The sequence below is a fragment of the Salvelinus namaycush genome, unplaced genomic scaffold, assembly GCF_016432855.1.
Source record: "Salvelinus namaycush isolate Seneca unplaced genomic scaffold, SaNama_1.0 Scaffold95, whole genome shotgun sequence".
Taxonomy (NCBI): domain Eukaryota; kingdom Metazoa; phylum Chordata; class Actinopteri; order Salmoniformes; family Salmonidae; genus Salvelinus; species Salvelinus namaycush.
Window position 1 is genome coordinate 375,087 of NW_024061697.1, and position 27,846 is coordinate 402,932.

The window sequence follows — 27,846 nt, forward strand, 5'->3', positions numbered from 1 at the left end:
ATGGCAACGAATGGTACTAAAGGCTCTGATGGACACGTTCTAACGGAGGTGAATGCCGAGCCTAACGACAAACCCAAAACTTTGGTGGTCAAAGTCCAGAAAAAGGAACTTCCCGAAAGAGAGAACTGGACTGGAAAATTTGACTTTCTCCTGTCTTGCGTCGGGTACGCAATTGGACTCGGAAATGTCTGGAGATTCCCTTATCTATGTGGGAAGAATGGAGGAGGTAATCAAGATGTCGGAACTTTTCCGTGTTTTTCAAAAAACAAAATGAGGCTAAATTTGACCTTTCAATCGGCAAATTTGTTCTGGGGCGCTCATTTAAATAATCTCAATGGCTCAAGAGCTCCTTTTCTCTCCAGATTGTGCGTAATTACGCGCACATTTATAGGCAACGCTACGAGATCATTCATTTGAGTCGCTGTAGTGTGAAACAAAATAGTGGGTTTATCACTGTATCTCTTTGGATGATTTGAAATGTTAATGGTACATCAATGCAATGGTTCACTTTTATTCACGATTATATTTTTTTGTTTACCTACCTTTTATATTCTGTTCAGGGGCCTTCTTGATTCCCTACTTTTTGACGCTCATATTTGCTGGTATGCCCCTGTTTCTGCTCGAAACGTCCCTCGGTCAGTACACATCGATTGGAGGGCTTGGTGTGTGGAAACTGGCTCCCATGTTTAAAGGTAAATCAAAACCCCGTGTTTAGGTTAACCGGAAATACATCACGTTACATAAGACAAATAGCTGTCCTCAAATACTCTTCTTGCTGTTTGACCAGCATGTCTCCTGTCCCGATCGTTTTAACAGATCAAACTTTATATTTAGCTGATGCTATTATATCTATATTTTTCTCAAATTATTTCATTTTGTATTAAATCACAGTATATAAATACCTCATTCATAATCTCCCTTTTCTAGGTGTTGGTCTGGCCGCTGCAGTGCTTTCTTTCTGGCTAAATATTTATTACATTGTCATCATTGCCTGGGCCATATACTATTTGTGGTCCTCCTTTACTACCGTGAGTATGATAGTCAGGTACTAAAAAAAAGATGAATGAAGTCATTGAAGGTTTAAAAAAAGGAAAACACATTTCCCAAATGAATATCTTTAAGTGGCATGACATTGCAAATGTCGGGGCAGTTTGATCATAAAGATATATTGTTTCTTGTATGCGTAGTTAATTCCAAGATATCGAATTTGGCTGTTATTAGCCCTTCAACAAATGAGGTGCATGACGTTTGAAAGAGATTGGCAACATTTACAAAAAAGAGAGAGAGAGAGAGAGAGAGAGAGAGGGAGAGAGAGACAGAGAGAGAGAGAGAGAGAGGGAGAGAAAAAAAACCTGTCTTTGTTATTGCAGGAGCTACCATGGCAATCATGTGGAAATTCTTGGAACACAGAGCGCTGTTACACCAACTACAGCACCCTGAACGCTGCCAACCTCACCAGCGCTGTTCAGGAATTCTGGGAGTAAGAACAAGTATTTTTTATTAAGTGTTATTTTGTTGTTTTTTTGGCTGTGGTTGGACCATGCAGTGTTACTAAAAACTTGACCTTTTAATCTGTAAATTTGTTCCTAAATAATAAATAAGTCATGGGGTTGAAAGAGGATTTATAAAATACATTTCATTGACTGGTATATTGATTGATTGTGTTGTCCTATAGACGTAACATGCACCAGTTAACAGACGGTCTGGAGAAGCCCGGGGAAATCAGAGCGCCTCTCGCCATCACGCTGGCCATCGCCTGGGTCCTCGTCTATTTCTGTATCTGGAAAGGTGTCGCCTGGACTGGGAAGGTAACTGACCAAATTGATAGATTTTGGGATTAAGATGCTAAACCCACCGGGGGAATCTTGACATTCGATTTTGGCCGCCATATTGGATTTTGGCCTCCATATTGGGTTTTGGCCGCCATATTGGATTTTGGCCTCCATATTGGGTTTTGGCCTCCATATTGGATTTTGGCCGCCATATTGGATTTTGGCCTCCATATTGGATTTTGGTCGCCATATTGGATTTTGGCCGCCATATTGGATTTTGGCCTCCATATTGGGTTTTGACCGCCATATTGGATTTTGGGGGTTAATCCAGCATGCCCCCCTCCCCTGGCTTATTTGCAAAAGTAGGAGGCATGGCTAAAGAATCAAAATCCATAGAGAAACCTTTGACTGGGAAAAAAATGACAGTTGATCTGTGCCTGGGCCTTGTCTCTAATAATGAGTGTTAAGTAATTAAATGCATCTGTTAAAGGTCAACTGCCACTTAGAAGCAACTTGTCTTGTTTTAAACAGCCTACGTGGCCTCGTTATGAGTCAGAAACATTCATATTAGTGTTGGAATTGACTTCAAAGTGTAAAAAAATGATAATTTTGGTCATAAAGTCAGTCTTATCCAAAACCGAGTTTTGTAAGTGAGTTCGTCACGACTTACTAGAGGGTTGGGTACGGAGTAGGATCATACCACTTGTGTCCACTGACATGAGAGAAGCAGCTGTGCTGGTTGCCCTCTACTGTAATCAGCTGGTTGTGCTCTATCCAATCATAGCGGCCAGAACATCAAGACAGTGACATAGACTTGGCCAGTACGCAGCGCTTCAGACTTTTACATAACACGTCACCAATGCTATGTTGAAATAACCCTTGGCCCGAAGCCCTTTATATGGAGTGGTCACTTGCTGATGTGTTTGATAGTGTCAATCACTCGAGTCTGCTACTTTTCTGGGCAAAATATGAATTGAGACAATCAGAGCCACACGTGTATCCCAACTGCAACTTGTTTTGTAATATGATTTTGGCCGCCATATTGGATTTTGGCCTCCATATTGGGTTTTGGCCGCCATATTGGATTTTGGCCTCCATATTGGGTTTTGGCCGCCATATTGGACTTTGGGGGTTAATCCAGCATGCCCAGCATATGAAACACTGCTAGACAGACTCACACTCTCTGTAATAGATAGTGAGAAAGTTGTACAAAATGTACAAAAAAAAGTTGTACAAAATGTACACAAGTACACAAGTCACCACTCGCCAATGACTTAATAAGCTGATTGTGGCCTGGCTGCTTAATTGTGCCTGCTAGCTACGGACTATTTAAAAGAAGTGACTATTTTGAGGAAGTGGCTATGTTGTTGCTACGTTGAATCAGGAGGGACAAACAACAGTAACTACAAGGGTACGATATGAGAACATATTACACCCACATCAAACCAAACCCCCCCCCCCCCCCCCCCCACAAAACCAAACTCTCATTTGGCTTCAGTCATGGCCTTTCGTAGTCTGCAGACAAATGACCAAATCGCCCTCATGGGTAGAATGTTATTCATATTTTTCATAATTAATCAAATGAAATGCTTTGAAAATCCGATGTTTCTATGTCAAACGGTTTTGTTATATTTCAGTCTTCTGTGAGGTATATAAAGTATATAAAGTTAACTCTATATTGAACTTGGTGGGCGGCAAGTAGCCTAGTGGTTAGTGTTGGACTAGTAACTGAAAGGATGCAAGATCAAATCCCTGAGCTGACAAGGTAAAAATCTGTCGTTCTGCCCCTGAACAAGGCAGTTAACCCACTGTTCCTCGGCCGTCATTGAAAATAAGAATTTGTTCTGAACTGACTTGCCTAGTTAAAAAAAAGGGTACTGGTGTCTTCTTAATTTTAAGCCCATAACCATGTGTGTGAGGTGTATACTTTTGTTTCGAAGTAGATTTGTTTAAGACTACCAAGAAGCACTGTGTCACCCTGAAAATAGCCCACTGCAATAAATTAATGAGCAGTCTTCAAAACTAGGCCACAACAGGAAGTGCATTCACCCTTGAAGTCAGTGTTTGCATAATTCCATTGTTTTATATTCTAACGAGAGTCTCCCTCCCTCCCTGTTTCAGGTGGTGTACTTCTCAGCCACGTACCCCTACGTCATGCTCTTCATCCTCTTCTGCCGTGGCATCACTCTCCCCGGAGCCATCGATGGAATCCTCTTCTATATCACGCCCAACTTTGAAAAGCTCAAGGAATCAGAGGTAGCTAGCCTTTATCAGTTAGCAGATACAGAGGTAGCTAGCCTTTATCAGTGAACAGATACAGAGGTAGCTAGCCTTTATCAGGGAACAGATACAGAGGTAGCTAGCCTTTATCAGTGAACAGATACAGAGGTAGCTAGCCTTTATCAGTGAGCAGATACAGAGGTAGCTAGCCTTTATCAGTGAACAGATACAGAGGTAGCTAGCCTTTATCAGTGAACAGATACAGAGGTAGCTAGCCTTTATCAGTGAACAGATACAGAGGTAGCTAGCCTTTATCAGGGAACAGATACAGAGGTAGCTAGCCTTTATCAGTGAACAGATACAGAGGTAGCTGGCCTTTATCAGTGAACAGATACAGAGGTAGCTAGCCTTTATCAGTGAACAGATACAGAGGTAGCTAGCCTTTATCAGTGAGCAGATACAGAGGTAGCTAGCCTTTATCAGTGAACAGATACAGAGGTAGCTAGCCTTTATCAGTGAGCAGATACAGAGGTAGCTAGCCTTTATCAGTGAACAGATACAGAGGTAGCTAGCCTTTATCAGTGAACAGATACAGAGGTAGCTAGCCTTGATCAGGGAACAGATACAGAGGTAGCTAGCCTTTATCAGTGAGCAGATACAGAGGTAGCTAGCCTTTATCAGTGAGCAGATACAGAGGTAGCTAGCCTTTATCAGTGAACAGATACAGAGGTAGCTAGCCTTTATCAGTGAACAGATACAGAGGTAGCTAGCCTTTATCAGTGAGCAGATACAGAGGTAGCTAGCCTTTATCAGTGAACAGATACAGAGGTAGCTAGCCTTTATCAGTGAGCAGATACAGAGGTAGCTAGCCTTTATCAGTGAGCAGATACAGAGGGAGAATGTATGCTGATTGCTGCGTGTGATGCCTTCAGTTGCAGTTTGTTCTGACTTGCAGTGTGTTTTGAATATAATTTTTTTCTGACCTGCTGTGTGTTTTGACTTGCTGTGCGTTTTGACTTGCAGTGCGTCTTGACTTGCAGTGCGTTTTGACTTGCAGTGCGTTTTGACTTGCAGTGCGTTTTGACTTGCAGTGCGTTTTGACTTGCAGTGCGTCTTGACTTGCAGTGCGTCTTGACTCTCTGTCTCTGTTCTTGTCAGGTATGGTTGGATGCTGCCACTCAGATCTTCTTCTCCTATGGGCTGGGGCTGGGATCACTGATTGCTCTGGGAAGCTACAACCCATTCAATAATAATGTTTACAGGTAGGTTTATATATCTTTAATACCACTCAATCCAGCTCTTTACTGCGGCTTATATTCTGCCTCTGCCAATGATGTGTGGACCTATGTCAATGGATTCTGCTGTGTGTGTGTGTGTGTGTGTGTGTGTGTGTGTGTGTGTGTGTGTGTGTGTGTGTGTGTGTGTGTGTGAGAACACATCTGTCAGCTGCCACTTCATCTCTGTCTCTCTACATTTTATATCCTGGCAATGAACGAACAAATACCCCATCTCTAAAAATGAATGGGCCAATCCATTGACATTGCAGTAAGGCTCGGCTATAGAATGCAAAACCCTCCCTCCCTCCCTCCCTCCCTCCCTCCCTCCCTCCCTCCCTCCCTCCCTCCCTCCCTCCCTCCCTCCCTCCCAAAGCAAATGTGCTGTGGTTTGATAAGGCCTTCCATATCAGTGTGACAACAGCCATTCCAATCCATGCTTTTTGTCTTTCTCTCCATCTCCCTGCAGAGATTCTGTCATTGTGTGCTGCATCAACTCGTTCACCAGCATGTTCGCTGGCTTAGTCATCTTCTCCATTGTGGGCTTCATGGCCAACGTGACTAAGAGACCTATAATAGAAGTAGCAGCCTCAGGTAATTACCGTTCACTATTGATATAGATTTTAATGGATCAATACAGCATTGATGCCGTGCATACACGATATCGCCACGAATTCGCCACATTTTTGCCATCCCAGACTAATTTGAATGACTAAGGTGAAAAACGACACACTTTTTTGAAGATGGTCATACCAAGGATCATTTAGCTATTTGATTTGAAGTTTTAGGACCCCTTTAGGTATCAAAATATATATACATATATTTTTTCCCGATGAAACATTGAATTTGGCCTTAATGCTATGAGCCAATAGAAATGCAGTGAATAACAGATTCACTACATGGATAAACAGATATGTTTTAGGACTATCTAAAGGAAGTTTGTTCTGAAGTGTCTGTCCTGTATCTGAGAGAGATGACACAGATCAGGAAACTACAGTACCAGTCAAAAGTTTATTTTTGTACTATTTTCTACATTGTAGAATAATAGTGAAGACATCAAAACTATGAAATAACACATATGGAATCATGTAGTAACCAAAAAAAGTGTTAAACAAATCAAAATCTATTTTAGATTCTTCAAAGTTGCCACCCTATGCCTCGATGACAGCTTTGCGCACTCTTGGCATTCTCTCAACCAGCTTCATGAGGAATGCTTTTCCAATAGTCTTGAAGGAGTTCCCAGATATGCTGAGGACTTGTTGGCTGCTTTTCCTTCAATCTGCGGTCCATCTCAACTGGGTTGAGGTCGGGTGATTGTGTAGGCCAGGTCATCTGATGCAGTACTCCATCACCCTCCTCGATCAAATAGCCTTTATACAGCCTGGAGATGTGTTTTGGGTCATTGTCCTATTGAAAAATAAATTATAGTCCCACTAAGTGCAAACCAGATGGGATGGCATATCGCTGCAGAATGCTGTGGTAGCCATGCTGGTTAGGTGTGCCTTGAATTCTAAATAAATCACCAACAGTGTCACCAGCAAAGCACCATCACACCTCTTCCATGCTTCACGATGGGAACCACACATGCAGAGATCATCAGTTTACCTACTCTGCGTCTCACAAAGACACGGCGGTTGGAACAAAAAATCTCAAATTTGGACTCATCAGACCAAAGGATAGATTTCCACCTGTGTAATGTCCATTGCTCGTGTTTCTTGGCCCAAGCAAGTATCTTCTTCTTATTTGTGTCCTTTAGTAGTGGTTTCTTTACAACAATTAGGCCATGAAGGCCTGTTTCACGCAATCTCCTCTGAACAGTTGATGTTGAGGTGTGTCTGTTACATGAACTCTGTGAAGCATTTATTTGGGCTGCAATCTGAGGTGAAGTTAACTCTAATTAACTTTTAACAAGGAACACCTGTTAATTGAAATGCATTCCAGGTGACTACCTCATGAAGCTGGTTGAGAGAATGCTAAGAGTGTGCAAAGCTGTCATCAAGCCAAAGGGTGACTATTTAGAAGAATCTAAAATCTAAAATATATTTAGATTTGTTTAACACTTTTTTTGGTTACTACATGATTCCGTATGTGTTATTTCATAGTTTTGATGTCTTCACTATTATTCTATAATGTAGAATATAGTAAAAATAAAGAAAAACCCTGGAACGAGTAGGTGTGTCCAACCTTTTGACTGGTACTGTACATACTGTATATATACATACATTTATTATCATTATATATATACTTTTTTTAACCCCTTATTTTAGGCACTTGACTACGGTATCTCCATACTTACATTCCTTTTTTAAACTGGTACCTGGCTTCCTTCAGACTCGTCTTGTGAAGCTTGTGGGCGTCCTAGACATATACATGTTCCTAGCAGTCTCACCTTTCAGTGGGAGCCACAGTGGGAGTCTCACCTTTCAGTGGGAGCCACAGTGGGAGTCTCACCTTTCAGTGGGAGTCTCACCTTTCAGTGGGAGCCACAGTGGGAGTCTCACCTTTTCAGTGGGAGCCACAGTGGGAGTCTCACCTTTCAGTGGGAGCCACAGTGGGAGTCTCACCTTTCAGTGGGAGCCACAGTGGGAGTCTCACCTTTCAGTGGGAGCCACAGTGGGAGTCTCACCTTTTCAGTGGGAGCCACAGTGGGAGTCTCACCTTTCAGTGGGAGTCTCACCTTTCAGTGGGAGCCACAGTGGGAGTCTCACCTTTCAGTGGGAGTCTCACCTTTCAGTGGGAGCCACAGTGGGAGTCTCACCTTTCAGTGGGAGCCACAGTGGGAGTCTCACCTTTCCATAGTAGTGTGTAGCCCAACCTGTTCAGACGCTACAGACAGACGTTGGAAGATCGGCTGTACCGACTTCAGACGAGTCTCGTGAGCTTGTGGTTGGACATCGACTCCAGGGGGTTGGTTAGGGTTAGATTTAAAATCAGACTTTAAGAAGATATATTTTAGAAATAGGAAGGGTTTAGCCATGATTATGATTTCATGGCTGTGGTAACCCAACACGCACCGTGTGGACCGAGGTAATGGAAGACTGACTGGTGGAGCCGTGGAGAGAAAGTCCCAGCAACCTTTTCAATATTAAACGTTTTTTTATTACGTCCGATTACTCACATAGAATATAAAGTCCATATTGGTCACATCTGCCCATCCATTCTGCACCTCTTGTCTCTTTTTTTGGGATGTTTCTGCACACAATAATGTGAACACTTAGTACGTACAACAACAGCTGTCTGCATGTCGGCGCGGGCAGGATCAACTAGGGAATCAGCGTGGAATGTGAGCACCCACATCCTGTGGTTGAGGGCGGACGGAGGTAAAAGATTTGTTAATCGGGAAATGTGAGCACCTCCAAGTTGTTCAGATTTTAGAAGTGGTGTAGTGTATGCCCAGCATTAGCCTACTGAGCTAATATAAAACAAAATATATAATATATCATGCCCAGCATTAGCCTACTGAGCAAAAAATCAGAGAAAATCATAGAGGGACGGTAGCATATTCTTTCCACCATACCTATGGAACCGGATACGGTGTGCTTCCATATAGGCTACCTATGATTTACTATGGCTGCGTTTACACAGGCAGCCCAATTCTGATCTTTTGCCAAATTAATTGGCCAAAGAACTGATCTGATTGGTCAAAAGATCAATTAGTGACAACAACAAAAAAAATCAGAATTGTGCTGCCTGCGTAAACTCAGCATATCGCGGCAGCGTAGCCTAGTGGGTTAGAGTGTTGGTCTAGTAACTGAAAGGTTGCAAGTTCAAATCCCTGAGCAGACAAGGTACAAATCTGTCGTTCTGCCCTTGAACAAGGCAGTTAACCCACTGTTCCTAGGCCGTCATTGAAAATAAGAATTTGTTCGTAACTGACTTGCCTAGTTAAATAAAGGTGAAAAAATATATAAATAAATTGCCTATACCTCTGGGCCATCAACTAAGTTTTAAACACTGTCCTATATGGGTATTTTAACAGGACCGGGAGGCATAATCCTGTCTCTAACTGCCTGTCTGTGTTGTGTTGCAGGTCCTGGCTTGGCGTTCTTGGCCTACCCCGAGGCAGTAACTCAGCTGCCTATCTCTCCTCTCTGGGCGATCCTCTTCTTCTCCATGCTGCTGATGCTTGGAATCGACAGTCAGGTGAGGGAACAACAGCCATTTGGAGTTTGTGTTTGTATTGTTGTGTTTTGTTGTTGTGTTGTCCTGTGTTGTGTTGTCTTGTGTTGTGTTGTTGTGTTGCTGTGATGTCCTGTGTTGTGTTGTTGTCCTGTGTTGTGTTGCTGTGATGTCCTGTGTTGTGTTGTCCTGTTTTGTGTTGCTGTGTTGTCCTGTGTTGCTGTGTTGTCCTGTGTTGTGTTGTCCTGTGTTGTGTTGTCCTGTGTTGTTGTGTGTTGTGTTGTCCTGTGTTGTTGTGTGTTGTGTTGTCCTGTGTTGTGTTGTTGTGTGTTGTGTTGTCCTGTGTTGTTGTGTGTTGTGTTGTCCTGTGTTGTTGTGTTGTGTTGTCCTGTGTTGTGTTGTGTTGTTGTCTTGTTGTGTTGTCCTGTGTTGTGTGTTGTGTTGTTGTGTGTTGTGTTGTTGTGTGTTGTGTTGTTGTCCTGTGTTGTGTGTTGTGTTGTCCTGTGTTGTGTTGTCCTGTGTTGTGTTGTTGTGTTGTGTTGTGTTGTTGTGTTGTTGTGTGGTGTGTTGTCCTGTGTTGTGTTGTTGTCTTGTTGTGTTGTCCTGTGTTGTGTTGTTGTGTTGTTGTGTTGTGTTGTCCTGTGTTGTGTTGTTGTGTGTTGTGTTGTTGTGTTGTGTTGTCCTGTGTTGTGTTGTTGTGTTGTTGTGTGTTGTGTTGTTGTGTTGTGTTGTTGTGTGTTGTGTTGTTGTGTTGTGTTGTTGTCCTGTGTTGTGTGTTGTGTTGTTGTGTGTTGTGTTGTTGTGTTGTGTTGTTGTTGTTGTGTTGTTGTGTTGTTGTGTTGTGTTGTGTTGTTGTGTTGTTGTGTTGTCCTGTGTTGTTGTGTTGTTGTGTTGTGTTGTTGTGTTGTGTTGTCCTGTGTTGTGTTGTTGTGTTGTGTTGTCCTGTGTTGTGTTGTTGTCTTGTTGTGTTGTCCTGTGTTGTGTTGTTGTGTGTTGTGTTGTTGTGTTGTGTTGTCCTGTGTTGTGTTGTTGTGTGTTGTCCTGTGTTGTTGTGTGTTGTGTTGTTGTGTGTTGTGTTGTTGTGTGTTGTGTTGTTGTGTTGTTGTGTGTTGTGTTGTTGTGTTGTTGTGTTGTGTTGTTGTGTGTTGTGTTGTTGTGTTGTCCTGTGTTGTGTTGTTGTGTGTTGTGTTGTTGTGTTGTCCTGTGTTGTGTTGTTGTGTGTTGTGTTGTTGTGTTGTTGTGTTGTTGTGTTGTTGTGTTGTGTGTTGTCTTGTTGTGTTGTCCTGTGTTGTGTTGTCCTGTGTTGTGTGTTGTGTTGTTGTGTGTTGTGTTGTTGTGTTGTGTTGTTGTGTTGTTGTGTGTTGTGTTGTTGTGTTGTGTTGTCCTGTGTTGTTGTGTGTTGTGTTGTTGTGTGTTGTGTTGTTGTGTGTTGTTGTGTGTTGTGTTGTTGTGTTGTGTTGTTGTGTGTTGTTGTGTGTTGTGTTGTTGTGTTGTGTTGTTGTGTTGTGTTGTGTTGTTGTGTTGTCCTGTGTTGTGTTGTTGTGTGTTGTGTTGTTGTGTTGTGTTGTCCTGTGTTGTTGTGTTGTGTTGTCCTGTGTTGTGTTGTCTTGTTGTGTTGTCCTGTGTTGTGTTGTTGTGTTGTTGTGTGTTGTGTTGTTGTGTTGTGTTGGACCATGGATATGCAGTAGTATTATCCATCTAATACAGTGTTTGTTGTAAAGTAGTGTACTGTGGAGGTATAGTATTATATAATGTGTTGTATGGTAGTGTACTGTGGAGGTATAGTATTATATAATGTGTTGTATGGTAGTGTACTGTGGAGGTATAGTATTATATAATGTGTTGTATGGTAGTGTACTGTGGAGGTATAGTATTATATAATGTGTTGTATGGTAGTGTACTGTGGAGGTATAGTATTCCCAGCAAACCAAAGTTGTTTCTGTGAAAGTTCCCGGAACATTTTGTTACGTTGCGTCAAATGGTATCATAACACAAAAACGGTTTGGTTGTGGTAATGATTATACCATGTTTGTATAAAACATTCGCCTGATGTTGCAAGAACGTTCCCAGAACACATTTTGTCTTTTTGTTTTATTACATTTATTACCTAGAAACCTAATGAGAACGTTTGGGGAATGTCCTGTGGTGATTGTTACAGATGTAACGGTTTTAGTGAATGTTAGGAGAACATTCTAATGATATTTAATTACAAAAAAAAAGTCTGACAAAAATCTATTTCAGATTCAGATTGTTATCGAAAACGTTCTTTGAATGTTTTTTGGGGATGTTACCATCTTAATGTTAGATAAAACCATAACTAAAACTTAACGGGAATCTAATGTTCTTGGAATGTTCCCGGTTTGCTGGGTTATCTAATTTGTGATCTTTTGTGTAGTTCTGCACGGTGGAGGGCTTCATCACTGCGTTGGTGGATGAGTTCCCCAGGGCTCTGAGAGGAAGAAGAGAACTCTTCATCGCTGCCGTCTGCCTGGTCTCTTATATCATCGGCCTGTCCAACATCACACAGGTACAGTGCGCACGCACGCACGCACGCACGCACGCACGCACGCACGCACGCACGCACGCACGCACGCACGCACGCACGCACGCACGCACGCACGCACGCACGCACGCACGCACGCACGCACGCACGCACGCACGCACGCACGCACGCACGCACGCACGCACGCACGCACGCACGCACGCACGCACGCACGCACGCACGCACGCACGCACGCACGCACGCACGCACGCACGCACGCACGCACGCACGCACGCACGCACGCACGCACGCACGCACGCACGCACGCACGCACGCACGCACGCACACACACACACACACACACACACACACACACACACACACACACACACACACACACACACACACACACACACACACACACACAGGCAGGATGATATACAAAACAACACTACATACATTAGAAAACATGGTCTGACCACTAGGTCTGACCGACAACCTCTCAGCGGGCAAAACTGGTTGAAAAGACGTCAGGCTTCAACCAGATATCAACCGAAGCTGTCTTTCTCAGACGCCTTGATGTCGTCATGAAAATACGTCTTTATCTGGTTGTAATCTCGACATTGCTTCAGCCAGAAAACCCAATTTCAACCAGAAAATGACGTCACTCTAATGTCCCGTGCCAGATATTGCCAGCTGAGATTAGTCATCATGCTGTATTGTATAGGGGGGGGGGGGGGGGGGGGGAGTGCTCGTTCACTTGTATTGTATTGTGATATAATGGCAGTGTACTTATACTTTATCTGTCAGTTAGATAGATGTACTTATACTTTATCTGTCAGTTAGATAGATGTACTTGTACTTTATCTGTCTGTTAGATATATGTACTTATACTTTATCTGTCTGTTAGATATATGTACTTATACTTTATCTGTCTGTTAGATAGATGTACTTATACTTTATCTGTCAGTTAGATAGATGTACTTATACTTTATCTGTCTGTTAGATAGATGTACTTATACTTTATCTGTCAGTTAGATAGATGTACTTTTACTTTATCTGTCTGTTAGATAGATATACTTTATCTGTCTGTTAGATATATGTACTTTTACTTTATCTGTCTGTTTATCTATCAGTTAGATAGTTGTACTTATACTTTATTTTCTTCATACTAATACGTCTATCGATCTGTTATCACTAGCAGGGCAGAGCTGTTATCACTAGCAGGGCAGAGCTGTTATCACTAGCAGGGCAGAGCTGTTATCACTAGCAGGGCAGAGCTGTTATCACTAGCAGGGCAGAGCTGTTATCACTAGCAGGGCAGAGTTGTTATCACTAGCAGGGCAGAGCTGTTATCACTAGCAGGGCAGAGCTGTTATCACTAGCAGGGCAGAGCTGTTATCACTAGCAGGGCAGAGCTGTTATCACTAGCAGGGCAGAGTTGTTATCACTAGCAGGGCAGAGCTGTTATCACTAGCAGGGCAGAGTTGTTATCACTAGCAGGGCAGAGTTGTTATCACTAGCAGGGCAGAGCTGTTATCACTAGCAGGGCAGAGCTGTTATCACTAGCAGGGCAGAGCTGTTATCACTAGCAGGGCAGATCTGTTATCACTAGCAGGGCAGAGCTGTTATCACTAGCAGGGCAGAGTTGTTATCACTAGCAGGGCAGAGTTGTTATCACTAGCAGGGCAGATCTGTCATCACTAGCAGGGCAGGGCTCAATTCCATCTCAATTCCAATGAATTCAGGAAATACATTGACAATTCTCTTCAATTATTTAAAATAAGGAATATTTAGAATTTGTTTTATTTTCTGGGTGGTCTTTATTTTCTGTGCAGTCTTTATTTTCTGGGTAGTCATTATTTTCTGGGTGGTCTATATTTTCTGGGTAGTCTTTATTTTCTGGGTAGTCTTTATTTTCTGGGTAGTCTATATTTTTTGGGTAGTCTTTATTCTCTGGGTAATGCTACCCTATGTAATGCTGATCCCTCATAAAATATAGACTACCCAGAAAATAAAGACTATCCACTATCATTAAATCCATGTTCATTTTTCATCAGTACAATAATATTACTTTACAAGTTCTTCCTGTATGTGACCTTGTATCTGATCCTGTATCTGATCTTGTATCTGGTCTTGTATCTGATCCTGTATCTGATCAGGCTACCACTTCTTCATTCTAACTCATTCCACCAGCTCCTCCTTCCCTCCTGGGCTCTTTCACAGGAACAAGCCAGGGAAACGATGGTGTCTTCTCAAGCTCCACATCCCAAACTCTTAAGGTCCATAACTGTCCTCTTAAACCGTCGTCTACTCACTGATGTACCGTGGCCACTGACATGATCACTGAACGCCCCCCAAGTACCCCCTCTAGTCCCCTGCTTGTATGGAACACTACCCTACCCACTGCACCGTTCTTCACAGCATTATCATCATCTGTCACTGGAGATTCATGTCTGCATTCTTCTTGGATTGAAACAATAGGCCTAATTAGTTGTTCAGATCTGAAGTAGCAGTCCAGTGTAGCGGCTCCCAACACCCTCCACTCTGCACTAGCGCTGGGCTCCCAACACCCTCCACCCTGCACTAGCGCTGGGCTCCCAACACCCTCCACTCTGCACTAGCGCTGGGCTCCCAACACCCTCCACCCTGCACTAGCGCTGGGCTCCCAACACCCTCCACTCTGCACTAGCGCTGGGCTCCCAACACCCTCCACTCTGCACTAGCGCTGGGCTCCCAACACCCTCTACTCTGCACTAGCGCTGGGCTCCCAACACCCTCCACCCTGCACTAGCGCTGGGCTCCCAACACCCTCCACTCTGCACTAGCGCTGGGCTCCCAACACCCTCCACTCTGCACTAGCGCTGGGCTCCCAACACCCTCCACTCTGCACTAGCGCTGGGCTCCCAACACCCTCCACTCTGCACTAGCGCTGGGCTCCCAACACCCTCCACTCTGCACTAGCGCTGGGCTCCCAACACCCTCCACTCTGCACTAGCGCTGGGCTCCCAACACCCTCCACTAGCGCTGGGCTCCCAACACCCTCCACTCTGCACTAGCGCTGGGCTCCCAACACCCTCCACCCTGCACTAGCGCTGGGCTCCCAACACCCTCCACTCTGCACTAGCGCTGGGCTCCCAACACCCTCCACTCTGCACTAGCGCTGGGCTCCCAACACCCTCCACTCTGCACTAGCGCTGGGCTCCCAACACCCTCCACTCTGCACTAGCGCTGGGCTCCCAACACCCTCCACCCTGCACTAGCGCTGGGCTCCCAACACCCTCCACTCTGCACTAGCGCTGGGCTCCCAACACCCTCTACTCTGCACTAGCGCTGGGCTCCCAACACCCTCCACTCTGCACTAGCGCTGGGCTCCCAACACCCTCCACCCTGCACTAGCGCTGGGCTCCCAACACCCTCCACTCTGCACTAGCGCTGGGCTCCCAACACCCTCCACTCTGCACTAGCGCTGGGCTCCCAACACCCTCCACTCTGCACTAGCGCTGGGCTCCCAACACCCTCCACCCTGCACTAGCGCTGGGCTCCCAACACCCTCCACTCTGCACTAGCGCTGGGATCCAGAGCCCTCCACTCTGCACTAGCGCTGGGCTCCCAACACCCTCCACTCTGTACTAGCGCTGGGCTCCCAACACCCTCCACCCTGCACTAGCGCTGGGCTCCAGAGCCCTGAACTTCCCAGCCTTCGTTGTTATGCTTATGACCAGTTCTATGCCACCACCAGTTCTATGCCACCACCAGGTCTATGCCACCACCAGCTCTATGCCACCACCAGTTCTATTCCACCAGTTCTATGCCACCACCAGGTCTATGCCACCACCAGTTCTATGCCACCACCAGTTCTATGCCACCACCAGTTCTATGCCACCACCAGTTCTATGCCACCAGTTCTATGCCACCACCAGTTCTATGCCACCACCAGTTCTATGCCACCAGTTCTATGCCACCACCAGTTCTATGCCACCACCAGTTCTATGCCACCAGTTCTATGCCACCACCAGTTCTATGCCACCACCAGTTCTATGCCACCAGTTCTATGCCACCACCAGTTCTATGCCACCACCAGTTCTATGCCACCAGTTCTATGCCACCACCAGTTCTATGCCACCACCAGTTCTATGCCACCAGTTCTATGCCACCACCAGTTCTATGCCACCACTCTATGTGAGCCCAAATGATGAAAACAAAGAGTTTTATATAAATCAGGAAACAAATGATTGAGTCTCGAACACTCTCCTCTCCTCTCCTCTCCTCTCCTCTCCTCTCCTCTCCTCTCCTCTCCTCTCCTCTCCTCTCCTCTCCTCTCCTCTCCTCTCCTCTCCTCTCCTCTCCTCTCCTCTCCTGTCTCTTCCAATAGGGTGGGCTGTATGTGTTCAAGCTGTTTGACTACTACTCTGCCAGCGGAATGTGCCTGCTCTTCCTGGTCTTCTTCGAGTGCGTCTCCATATCCTGGTTCTACGGTAAGTCAGTGACATCGCTTCCTGTTTGTGCGAGTCAGTTACATCAATTCCTGTTAAAGCCACGGTGACATCACTAACCTGACACTGATGACAATGTCTTCAGTTTGATGTGTAAAGGATACATAAAGAATTGTCCAACGCAACTCAATATTCTGTGTGTAAAAGTATTGGGGTCTGCTCAACGTAATAGTCTTTGGGTGTACTCAACGTAATAGACATTGGGTAAAAGGTTTGGGTGCTGGGCTTCTGATACGGCTACCAAATTCCATATCTAAAGACTGCTTCCAGTGAGTGCAGCTTCTTGTCTTCCATCACAGGACCTTTGACCTATAATGTCTTATATATTTTGCAGGTGCCGATAAGTTCCTTGCCAACATTGAGGAGATGATTGGCCACAAGCCCTGCCTGTGGTGGAAGCTCTGTTGGGTCGTGTTCACTCCTCTTATTGTGGCTGTAAGTACTCTCTCTCCCTTCCTCTCTCCCTTCCTCCCCCTTTCACTCTCCTTCTCTCTCTCTCTTCCTTCCCTCTCTCTCTCCTTCTCTCTCTTCCTCCCCTCTCTCTCTCTTCCTCCCCTCTCTCTCTCTTCCTCCCACCTCTCCTTCTCTCTCTTCCTCCCCCTCTCTCTCCTTCTCTCTCTCTTCCTCCCCCCTCTCTCCTTCTCTCTCTCTTCCTCACTCCTCTCTCTCCTCCTTCACTCTCTCTCTCCCTCTCTCTCCTTCTCTCTCCCTTCCTCCCCCTTCTTTATCTTTCTCTCTCCCTTCCTCCCCCTTCTCTATCTTCTTCCTCTCTCTCTTCCTCCCCCTTCTCCATCTTCCTCTCTCTTTCCCTCCCCCCTCTCTCTCCTTCTCTCTCCCTTCCTCCCCCTTCTTTATCTTTCTCTCTCCCTTCCTCCCCCTTCTCTATCTTCTTCCTCTCTCTCTTCCTCCCCCTTCTCCATCTTCCTCTCTCTTTTCCTCCCCCCTCTCTCTCCTTCTCTCTCCCTTCCTCCCCCTTCTTTATCTTTCTCTCTCCCTTCCTCCCCCTTCTCTATCATACTCTCTCCCTTCCTCCCCCTTCTCTATCTTCTTCCTCTCACTCTTCCTCCCCACTCTCCTTCTCTCTCTCTTCCTCCCCCTCTCTCTCCTTCTCTCTCTCTTCCTCCCCTCTCTCCTTCTCTCTCCCTTCCTCCCCCTTCTCTATCTTCTTCCTCTCGCTCTTCCTCCCCACTCTCCTTCTCTCTATATATCTTCCCCTGTCTCTGTCTTTCTTCTGTCTACCCTCTCAAAGCATAGCACTACAAATCAATGTAAATTCATAAATTTGGGTCAACTACCACACTGTATACAGCTGTCTGTCTGGTGTTATTGTATGGAGGGCTTTTAATGCCAAAAATAAAGACCAAACTATACAGCATATTTTTGTCATTAACAACTCTCTATATTCCTGAAACCTTGGTCAAATCAAATCAAATCAAATTGTATTTGTCACATGCGCCGTATACAACAGGTATAGACTTTACGGTGAAATGCTTACTTACAAGGCCTTAACTAACAGTTAAAAAGTGAGAAAAATAACCAAAATTAAAAAAAGGAAATAGTAACACAATAAAATAACAATAATGAGGCTATATACACGGAGTACCCGGTACTGAGTCAATGTGCAGGGGTACCAGGTAGTAATGAGGCGATATACAAGGAGTACCCTGTACTGAGTCAATGTGAAGGGGTACCAGGTAGTAATGAGGCTATATACAAGGAGTACCGGTACTGAGTCAATGTGCAGGGGTACGAGGTAGTAATGGGGCTATATACAAGGAGTACCAGTACAGAGTCAATGTGCTGGGGTACCAGGTAGTAATGAGGCTATATACAAGGAGTACCAGTACTGAGTCAATGTGCAGGGGTACCAGGTAGTAATGAGGCGATATACAAGGAGTACCCTGTACTGAGTCAATGTGAAGGGGTACCAGGTAGTAATGAGGCTATATACAAGGAGTACCGGTACTGAGTCAATGTGCAGGGGTACGAGGTAGTAATGGGGCTATATACAAGGAGTACCAGTACAGAGTCAATGTGCTGGGGTACCAGGTAGTAATGAGGCTATATACAAGGAGTACCAGTACTGAGTCAATGTGCAGGGGTACCAGGTAGTAATGAGGCTAAATACAAGGAGTACCCGGTACTGAGTCAATGTGCAGGGGTACCAGGTAGTAATGAGACTATATACAAGGAGTACCGGTACTGAGTCAATGTGCAGGGGTACCAGGTAGTAATGAGGCTATATACAAGGATTACCAGTACTGAGTCAATGTGAAGGGGTACCAGGTAGTAATGAGGCTATATACAAGGAGTACCAGTACTGAGTCAATGTGCAGGGGTACCAGGTAGTAATGAGGCTATATACAAGGAGTACCAGTACTGAGTCAATGTGCAGGGGTACCAGGTAGTAATGAGGCTATATACAAGGAGTACCCTGTACTGAGTCAATGTGCAGGGGTACCAGGTAGTAATGAGGCTAAATACAAGGATTACCCAGTACTGAGTCAATGTGCAGGGGTACCAGGTAGTAATGAGGCTATATACAAGGAGTACCAGTACTGAGTCAATGTGCAGGGGTACCAGGTAGTAATGAGGCTATACACAAGGAGTAACAGTACTGAGTCAATGTGCCGGGTTACCAGGTAGTAATGAGGCTATACACAAGGAGTAGCAGTACTGAGTCAATGTGCCGGGTTACCAGGTAGTAATGAGGCGATACACAAGGAGTAGCAGTACTGAGTCAATGTGCCGGGTTACCAGGTAGTAATGAGGCTATACACAAGGAGTAACAGTACTGAGTCAATGTGCCGGGTTACCAGGTAGTAATGAGGCTATATACAAGGAGTACCAGTACTGAGTCAATGTGCAGGGGTACCAGGTAGTAATGAGGCTATATACAAGGAGTACCCTGTACTGAGTCAATGTGAAGGGGTACCAGGTAGTAATGAGGCTATATACAAGGAGTACCCTGTACTGAGTCAATGTGAAGGGGTACCAGGTAGTAATGAGGCTATATACAAGGAGTACCAGTACTGAGTCAATGTGCAGGGGTACCAGGTAGTAATGAGGCTATATACAAGGAGTACCCTGTACTGAGTCAATGTGAAGGGGTACCAGGTAGTAATGAGGCTATATACAAGGATTACCAGTACTGAGTCAATGTGCAGGGGTACCAGGTAGTAATGAGGCTATATACAAGGATTACCAGTACTGAGTCAATGTGCAGGGGTACCAGGTAGTAATGAGGCTATATACAAGGAGTACCAGTACTGAGTCAATGTGCAGGGGTACCAGGTAGTAATGAGGCTATATACAAGGAGTACCAGTACTGAGTCAATGTGAAGGGGTACCAGGTAGTAATGAGGCTATATACAAGGAGTACCAGTACTGAGTCAATGTGCAGGGGTACCAGGTAGTAATGAGGCTATATACAAGGAGTACCAGTACTGAGTCAATGTGCAGGGGTACCAGGTAGTAATGAGGCTATATACAAGGAGTACCAGTACTGAGTCAATGTGCAGGGGTACCAGGTAGTAATGAGGCTATATACAAGGAGTACCAGTACTGAGTCAATGTGCAGGGGTACCAGGTAGTAATGAGGCTATATACAAGGAGTACCCTGTACTGAGTCAATGTGCAGGGGTACCAGGTAGTAATGAGGCTAAATACAAGGAGTACCCGGTACTGAGTCAATGTGCAGGGGTACCAGGTAGTAATGAGGCTATATACAAGGAGTACCCTGTACTGAGTCAATGTGCAGGGCTACCAGGTAGTAATGAGGCTATATACACTGCTCAAAAAAATAAAGGGAACACTTAAACAACACAATGTAACTCCAAGTCAATCACACTTCTGTGAAATCAAACTGTCCACTTAGGAAGCAACACTGATTGACAATAAATTTCACATGCTGTTGTGCAAATGGAATAGACAAAAGGTGGAAATTATAGGCAATTAGCAAGACACCCCCAAAAAAGGAGTGATTCTGCAGGTGGTGATCACAGACCACTTCTCAGTTCCTATGCTTCCTGGCTGATGTTTTGGTCACTTTTGAATGCTGGCGGTGCTCTCACTCTAGTGGTAGCATGAGACGGAGTCTACAACCCACACAAGTGGCTCAGGTAGTGCAGTTCATCCAGGATGGCACATCAATGCGAGCTGTGGCAAAAAGGTTTGCTGTGTCTGTCAGCGTAGTGTCCAGAGCATGGAGGTGCTACCAGGAGACAGGCCAGTACATCAGGAGATGTGGAGGAGGCCGTAGGAGGGCAACAACCCAGCAGCAGGACCGCTACCTCCGCCTTTGTGCAAGGAGGTGCACTGCCAGCGCCCTGCAAAATGACCTCCAGCAGGCCACAAATGTGCATGTGTCTGCTCAAACAGTCAGAAACAGACTCCTTGAGGGTGGTATGAGGGCCCGACGTCCACAGGTGGGGGTTGTGCTTACAGCCCAACACCGTGCAGGACGTTTGGCATTTGCCAGAGAACACCAAGATTGGCAAATTCGCCACTGGCGCCCTGTGCTCTTCACAGATGAAAGCAGGTTCACACTGAGCACATGAGCACATGTGACAGACGTGACAGAGTTTGGAGACGCCGTGGAGAACGTTCTGCTGCCTGCAACATCCTCCAGCATGACCGGTTTGGCGATGGGTCAGTCATGGTGTGGGGTGGCATTTCTTTGTGGGGCCGCACAGCCCTCCATGTGCTCGCCAGAGGTAGCCTGACTGCCAATAGGTACCGAGATGAGATCCTCAGACCCCTTGTGAGACCATATGCTGACACATGCACATTTGTGGCCTGCTGGAGGTCATTTTGCAGGGCTCTGGCAGTGCACCTCCTTGCACAAAGGCGGAGGTAGCGGTCCTGCTGCTGGGTTGTTGCCCTCCTACGGCCTCCTCCACGTCTCCTGATGTACTGGCCTGTCTCCTGGTAGCGCCTCCATGCTCTGGACACTACGCTGACAGACACAGCAAACCTTTTTGCCACAGCTCGCATTGATGTGCCATCCTGGATGAACTGCACTACCTGAGCCACTTGTGTGGGTTGTAGACTCCGTCTCATGCTACCACTAGAGTGAGAGCACTGCCAGCATTCAAAAGTGACCAAAACATCAGCCAGGAAGCATAGGAACTGAGAAGTGGTCTGTGGTCACCACCTGCAGAATCACTCCTTTTTTGGGGGTGTCTTGCTAATTGCCTATAATTTCCACCTTTTGTCTATTCCATTTGCACAACAGTATGTGACATTTATTGTCAATCAGTGTTGCTTCCTAAGTGGACAGTTTGATTTCACAGAAGTGTGATTGACTTGGAGTTACATTGTGTTGTTTAAGTGTTCCCTTTATTTTTTTGAGCAGTGTACAAGGAGTACCAGTACTGAGTCAATGTGCAGGGGTACCAGGTAGTAATGAGGCTATATACAAGGAGTACCAGTACTGAGTCAATGTGCAGGGGTACCAGGTAGTAATGAGGCTATATACAAGGAGTACCCTGTACTGAGTCAATGTGCAGGGGTACCAGGTAGTAATGAGGCTAAATACAAGGAGTACCCGGTACTGAGTCAATGTGCAGGGGTACCAGGTAGTAATGAGGCTATATACAAGGAGTACCAGTACTGAGTCAATGTGAAGGGGTAAGTCGCTCTGGATAAGAGCGTCTGCTAAATGACTTAAATGTAAAAAATGTAAATGTAGTAATGGGGCTATATACAAGGAGTACCAGTACTGAGTCAATGTGCAGGGGTACCAGGTAGTAATGAGGCTATATACAAGGAGTACCAGTACTGAGTCAATGTGCAGGGGTACCAGGTAGTAATGAGGCTAAATACAAGGAGTACCCGGTACTGAGTCAATGTGCAGGGGTACCAGGTAGTAATGAGGCTATATACAAGGATTACCAGTACTGAGTCAATGTGCAGGGGTACCAGGTTGTAATGAGGCTAAATACAAGGAGTACCCGGTACTGAGTCAATGTGCAGGGGTACCAGGTAGTAATGAGGCTATATACAAGGAGTACCAGTACTGAGTCAATGTTCAGGGGTACCAGGTAGTTGAGGTAATATGTACATGTAGGTAGGGATAAACGTAACTAGTCAATCAGGATAGATAATAAACAGAGTAGCAGCAGCATATGTGAAGGGGGTGAGACTATTAAAGTGTGTATGTGTGTGTTGAAGTGTTGAAGTGTCAGTGTAGTATGTGTGAGTGTAGATAGAACCAAGGCAAAAAAAGCAGGGTCAATGTAAATAGTCCTGGTGGCCAGTTGATTAACTGTTCAGGAGTCTAATGGCTTGGGGGAAGAAGCTGTTCAGGAGCCTTTTGGTCCTAGACTTGGCGCTCTGGTACCGCTTGCTGTGTGGTAGCAGAGAGAACAGTCTATGACTTGGGTGGCTGAAGTCTTTGGCAATATTTAGGGCCTTCCTCTGACACCGCCTGGTATAGAGGTCCTGTATGGCAGGAAGCTTGGCCCCAGTGATGTACTGGACCGTACTCACTGCCCTTTGTAGCTCCTTACAGTCAGATGCCGAGCAGTTGCCATACGAGGCGGTGATGCAGCCTGTCAAGATGCTCTCGATGGTGCAGCTGTATAACTTTTTTTTTGAGGATCTGAAGGCACATGCCAAATCTTTTCAGTCTCCTGAGGGGGAAGAGGTGTTGTCGTGCCCTCTTCACGACTGTGTTGGTGTGTTCGGACCATGATAGTTCCTTAGGGAGTTGGACACAGAGGAACTTGAAGCTCCCGACCCTCTCCACTACAGCCCTGTTGATGTGAATGGGGGCGTATTCGGCCGCCATTTTCCTGTAGTCCACGATCACCTGCCAGGTCTCTGACCTCCTCCCTATAGGCTGTCTCATCGTTATTGGTGATCAGGCTCACCATCGTTGGCAAACTTAATGATGGTGTTGGAGTCGTGCGTGGCCACGCAGTCGTGAGTGAACAGGGAGTACAGGAATGGACTAAGCACGCACACCTGAGGGGCCCCCGTGTTGAGGATCAGCGTGTCGGATGTGTTGTTGCTTAACCTCACCACCTGGGGGCGGCCCGTCAGGAAGTCCAGGATCCAGTTGCAGAGGGAGGTGTTCAGTCCCAGGGTCCTTAGCTTAGTGATGAGGTTTGTGGGCACTATGGTGTTGAATGTCAATGAACAGTCAATGAACAGCATTCTCAAGTAGGTTTTCCTTTTGTCCAGGTGGGAAAGGGCAGTGTGAAGTGCAATTGAGATTGAGTCATCGGTGGATCTGTTGGGGTGGTATGTGAATTGGAGTGGGTCCAGGGTGTCTGGGATGATGATGTTGATGTGAGTCATGACCATTTTTTCAAAGCATTTCATGGCTGCAGACCTGAGTGCTACGGGGCGATAGTCATTTACACAGGTTACCTTAGTGTTCTCGGGCACAGGGTCTATGGTGGTCTGCTTGAAACATGTTGATATTACAGACTGGGTCAGGGAGAGGTTTTAATTGCCCGTTGGTCAGCGCATGCTCTGAGTATGCGTGCTGGTAACCAGTCTGGCTCTGCGGTCTTGTGAATGTTAAAACCTCTTAATCACATCGGCTACGGAGAGTGTCATCACACAGTCGTCCAGAACAGCTGATGCTCTCATGCATGGTTCTGAGTTGCTTGCCTCGAAGCGAGCATACAAGGCATTTAGCTCGTCTGGTAGGCTCATGTCACTGGGCAACTCGAGGCTGAGTTTCCCTTTGTAATATGTGATAGTTTGCAAGTCCTGCCACATCCGACAAGCATCAGAGAGTGTAGTAGGATTCGATCTCCGTCCTTTATTGAAGCTTTGCCTGTTTGATGGTTCCTCGGAGGGTGAAGCAGGATTTCTTATAAGCGTCCGGATTAGTGTCCCGCTCCTTGTAAGAGGAAGCTCTACCCTTTAGCTCAGTGCGGATGTTGCCTGTAATCCATGGCTTCTGGTTGGGAAATGTACCTATATGGGGATGACGTCTTCGATGCACTTATTAATGAATCCGGTGACTGATGTGGTAAAACTCCTCAACGTTATCAGATGAATCCAGGAACACATTCCAGTCTGTGCTAGTGAAACAGTCCTGTAGCCTAGCATCCGTTTCATCTGAACACTTCTGTATTGTGCACGGAGGATGTAGTTCATCAAATCAAAATCAAATCAAATTTATTTATGAAGCCCTTCTTAGATCAGCTTATATCTCAAAGTGCTGTACAGAAAACCCAGCCTAAAACCCCAAACAGCAAGCAATGCAGGTGTAGAAGCACGGCGGCTAGGAAACACTCCCTAGAAAGGCCAAAACCTAGGAAGAAGCCTAGAGAGGTACCAAATGTTCATAGATGACCAGCAGGAACTTCAAGACTTGTTTAATATTAGAGATCGTGCACCAGCTGTTGTGAACAGAGAGACACATCACCACCCCACTTGAGTTTACACGACGCTGCCGTTCTGCCGACGTATAGAAAAAACAGCTCGATTTTGGTGGCGTTGTGTCTGGGATGTAACCAGGTCGATTGATTGATTTGAATTTAGTAGATCATTAAAAGTATGAAGGATACAGCATTACAAACATAAACAATATAGAGGACAATAAACACAATAAAGCACTAAGGCATCCATTGTTTTGTGACCAGGTTGTTCTTCTGTCTTCTCTTCCAGGGAGTGTTCCTGTTCAGTGCTGTCCAGATGGTTCCTCTCACCATGAACAACTACGTGTTCCCCGCCTGGGGCCAGGGAGTGGGCTGGTGCATGGCGTTGTCCTCCATGCTCCTGATACCTGGATACATGATCTATATGTTCCTCAACCTCAAGGGGGATTACAAAGAGGTATGGACATCTTCTTCTTTCTTCCTCAGATGCTGCCAATCATCATCATATATATATTGTATTTGTATTTATTATGGATCCCCATTAGTTCCTGCCAAGGCAGCAGCTACTCTTCCTGGGGTTTATTATGGATCCCCATTAGTACCTGCAAGGCAGCAGCTACTCTTCCGGGGGTTTATTATGGATCCCCATTAGTTCCTGCCAAGGCAGCGGCTACTCTTCCTGGGGTTTATTATGGATCCTCATTAGTTCCTGCCAAGGCAGCAGCTACTCTTCCTGGGGTTTATTATGGATCCCCATTAGTTCCTGCCAAGGCAGCAGCTACTCTTCTTGGGGTTTATTATGGATCCCCATTAGTTCCTGCCAAGGCAGCAGCTACTCTTCCTGGGGTTTATTATGGATCCCCATTAGTTCCTGCCAAGGCAGCAGCTACTCTTCCTGGGGTTTATTATGGATCCTCATTAGTTCCTGCCAAGGCAGTAGCTCAGGGCACTGCTCTACTACCACAGATCTACAATACAAAATCCAAGTTGACGTGTGTGTAGAGGGCGTGTGTTAGCATGTTTATGTATATGCCTGTGTGTGTGTCTCTTCACAGTCCCCGCTGTTCCATAAGGTGTATTTTTATCTGTTTTTTAAATCTGATTGTACTGCTTGCATGATGGATGCATGGTAGCTTGCATGATGGATACTTGATGGAGTTATGGCTCTATGTATTACGTGTGGCATCTGACCACACGACTGAACAGTAGTCCAGGTGTGACAAAACTAGAGCTTGTAGGACCTGCCTTGTTGATAGTGCTGTTAAGGCAGAGCAGTGCTTTATTATGGACAGACTTCTCCCCCATCTTAGCTACTACTGCATCAATATGTTTCAACCATGACAGTTTACAATCCAGGGTTACTCCAAGCGGTTTAGGCACCTCAGTTTGCTCAATTTCCAAATTAATCATTACAAGATTTAGTTGAGGTTAAGGGTTTAGTGAATGAATGTCCCAAATTCAATGCTTTTAGTTTTTGAAATATTTAGAACAAATGTATTTCTTGCCACCCATTCTGAAACTGACTGCAGCTCTTTAAGTATTGCAGTCATTTCAGTCGCTGTAGTAGCTGACGTGTATAGTGTTGAGTCATCCACATACATAGAAACTCAGGCTTTACTCAGAGCCAGTGGCTTTAACAGGAAGTGATGTAACTGTTAGTTATGTCATTAGTAAAGATTTTAAAAAGGAGACACTTTTCTCCAAATCATTTTTTTTTGTATTTCGTATGGGTGTTCCCATAGACAGAGAAATAGAAATAGACAGAGAAATAGACAAATAGACATTGAGAAAAAGACAGAAACAGACGTAGAATTAGACATAGATATAGACATAGATATAGACATAGATATAGAAATAGCTATAGAAATAGGCATAGAGAAATAGACAATGACATAGAAATAGACAGGGAAATCGACATAGAGAGGGAAATCGACATAGACAGGGAAATCGACATAGACAGGGAAATCGACATAGACAGGGAAATCGACATAGACAGGGAAATCGACATAGAGAAATAGAGATAGACAGGGAAATCGACATAGAGAAATAGAGATAGACATAGAAATAGACATAGATGTTCAGTTGAAAAAGGTCCTAGAGAGGAGTATGAGGCCGGTCAGTCACGTGATCGCTGTTCAGCTGCAGCTTGCAGTGAAAGGCTGATCAGTAATTGTTGGTTCGGTTGTTGTCAAGGATGGAGGCGCTGCAGTCATCACTTGCAACGAGATGAGCAGCTGTCGGCCCCTTTGTGTCAGTCAGTGGAGTCTTGATTGCCTAAATTGTAGCAATCAGTTCCTTGATTAGTATGTGTCAAGCAACAGATGGAAGTTGCTTCTCGCAGACACTGAGACAGCTAGCTATCTCGTGCATGATACAGTGTATAGCATAATAGCAAGATATTCGATGGTAGCAATGTGAAAGCTTCATTTTACTGCAGTGGGCTAAATCAGGGTCACACAGAGTGTTTCTGGGTAGTCTTAAACAAATCTACACATGGTTTATGTGTCTAAAAAAAAAGAAGATACTTGTACCATGTCAGATACAGAGTTGAAATGTATTCAAGTTTGAGTTTGCCTCCCAATATTAGACTTTATATACATCACAGAAGACTGAAATAACAACTCCGTTTGACATAGAAACACCGGAGTTTTTGCGTCTTTTTTAAAATAATGTTTTTTCCTTATTAAATTATGAAAAATATTAATAACATTCCACCCATGAGGCCACTAGATAATTTGACTGCAGGAAAGGGCTACCAGCGGTCATCAAGCAGACAGATTTTTTTTTTTTTTTTAAACATATCGTTTCTTTGCAGCGTCTGCAGACGGCATGGTAACGTTATAACTTACTGCCAACAATGTGAAAGCCTAAAGATGTCAGCACAACGGGCGTATTTTGAATGTATCGTTCTCTTGCACATTGCAGCGTCTGCGGATAATGATCCAGCCCCCGACGATGGTGAAAGGAGAACGTCAGGAGAACGGTCCTGAGCAGACTGCAGCAGAAGCAGAGAACCTGGCCCCAGCCACTGAAGAGGCTTACATCTAAACCTCGTTACATCTAAACCCATGCCCCGAGGCAAACTCTCTGCAGAAAACAACGTAATCAAGGTGAAAACGCAACCAAGGGATTCGTCTCAAA

At 45.3% G+C, this 27,846-nt stretch overlaps 1 protein-coding gene across 1 annotated transcript; it reads left to right on the forward strand.

The window, feature by feature from the left end:
- slc6a1b (solute carrier family 6 member 1b) lies at positions 1–27,846 on the forward strand. Its single transcript, XM_038988102.1, has 14 exons — positions 1–226; positions 561–692; positions 928–1,028; positions 1,371–1,480; positions 1,676–1,808; positions 3,894–4,028; positions 5,151–5,254; positions 5,736–5,860; positions 9,297–9,409; positions 11,781–11,912; positions 16,243–16,345; positions 16,698–16,798; positions 24,995–25,162; positions 27,631–27,846. Exons 1-14 carry the CDS (start codon positions 1–3, stop codon positions 27,751–27,753), a joined length of 1,806 nt encoding a protein of 601 aa, XP_038844030.1. The 3' UTR covers positions 27,754–27,846.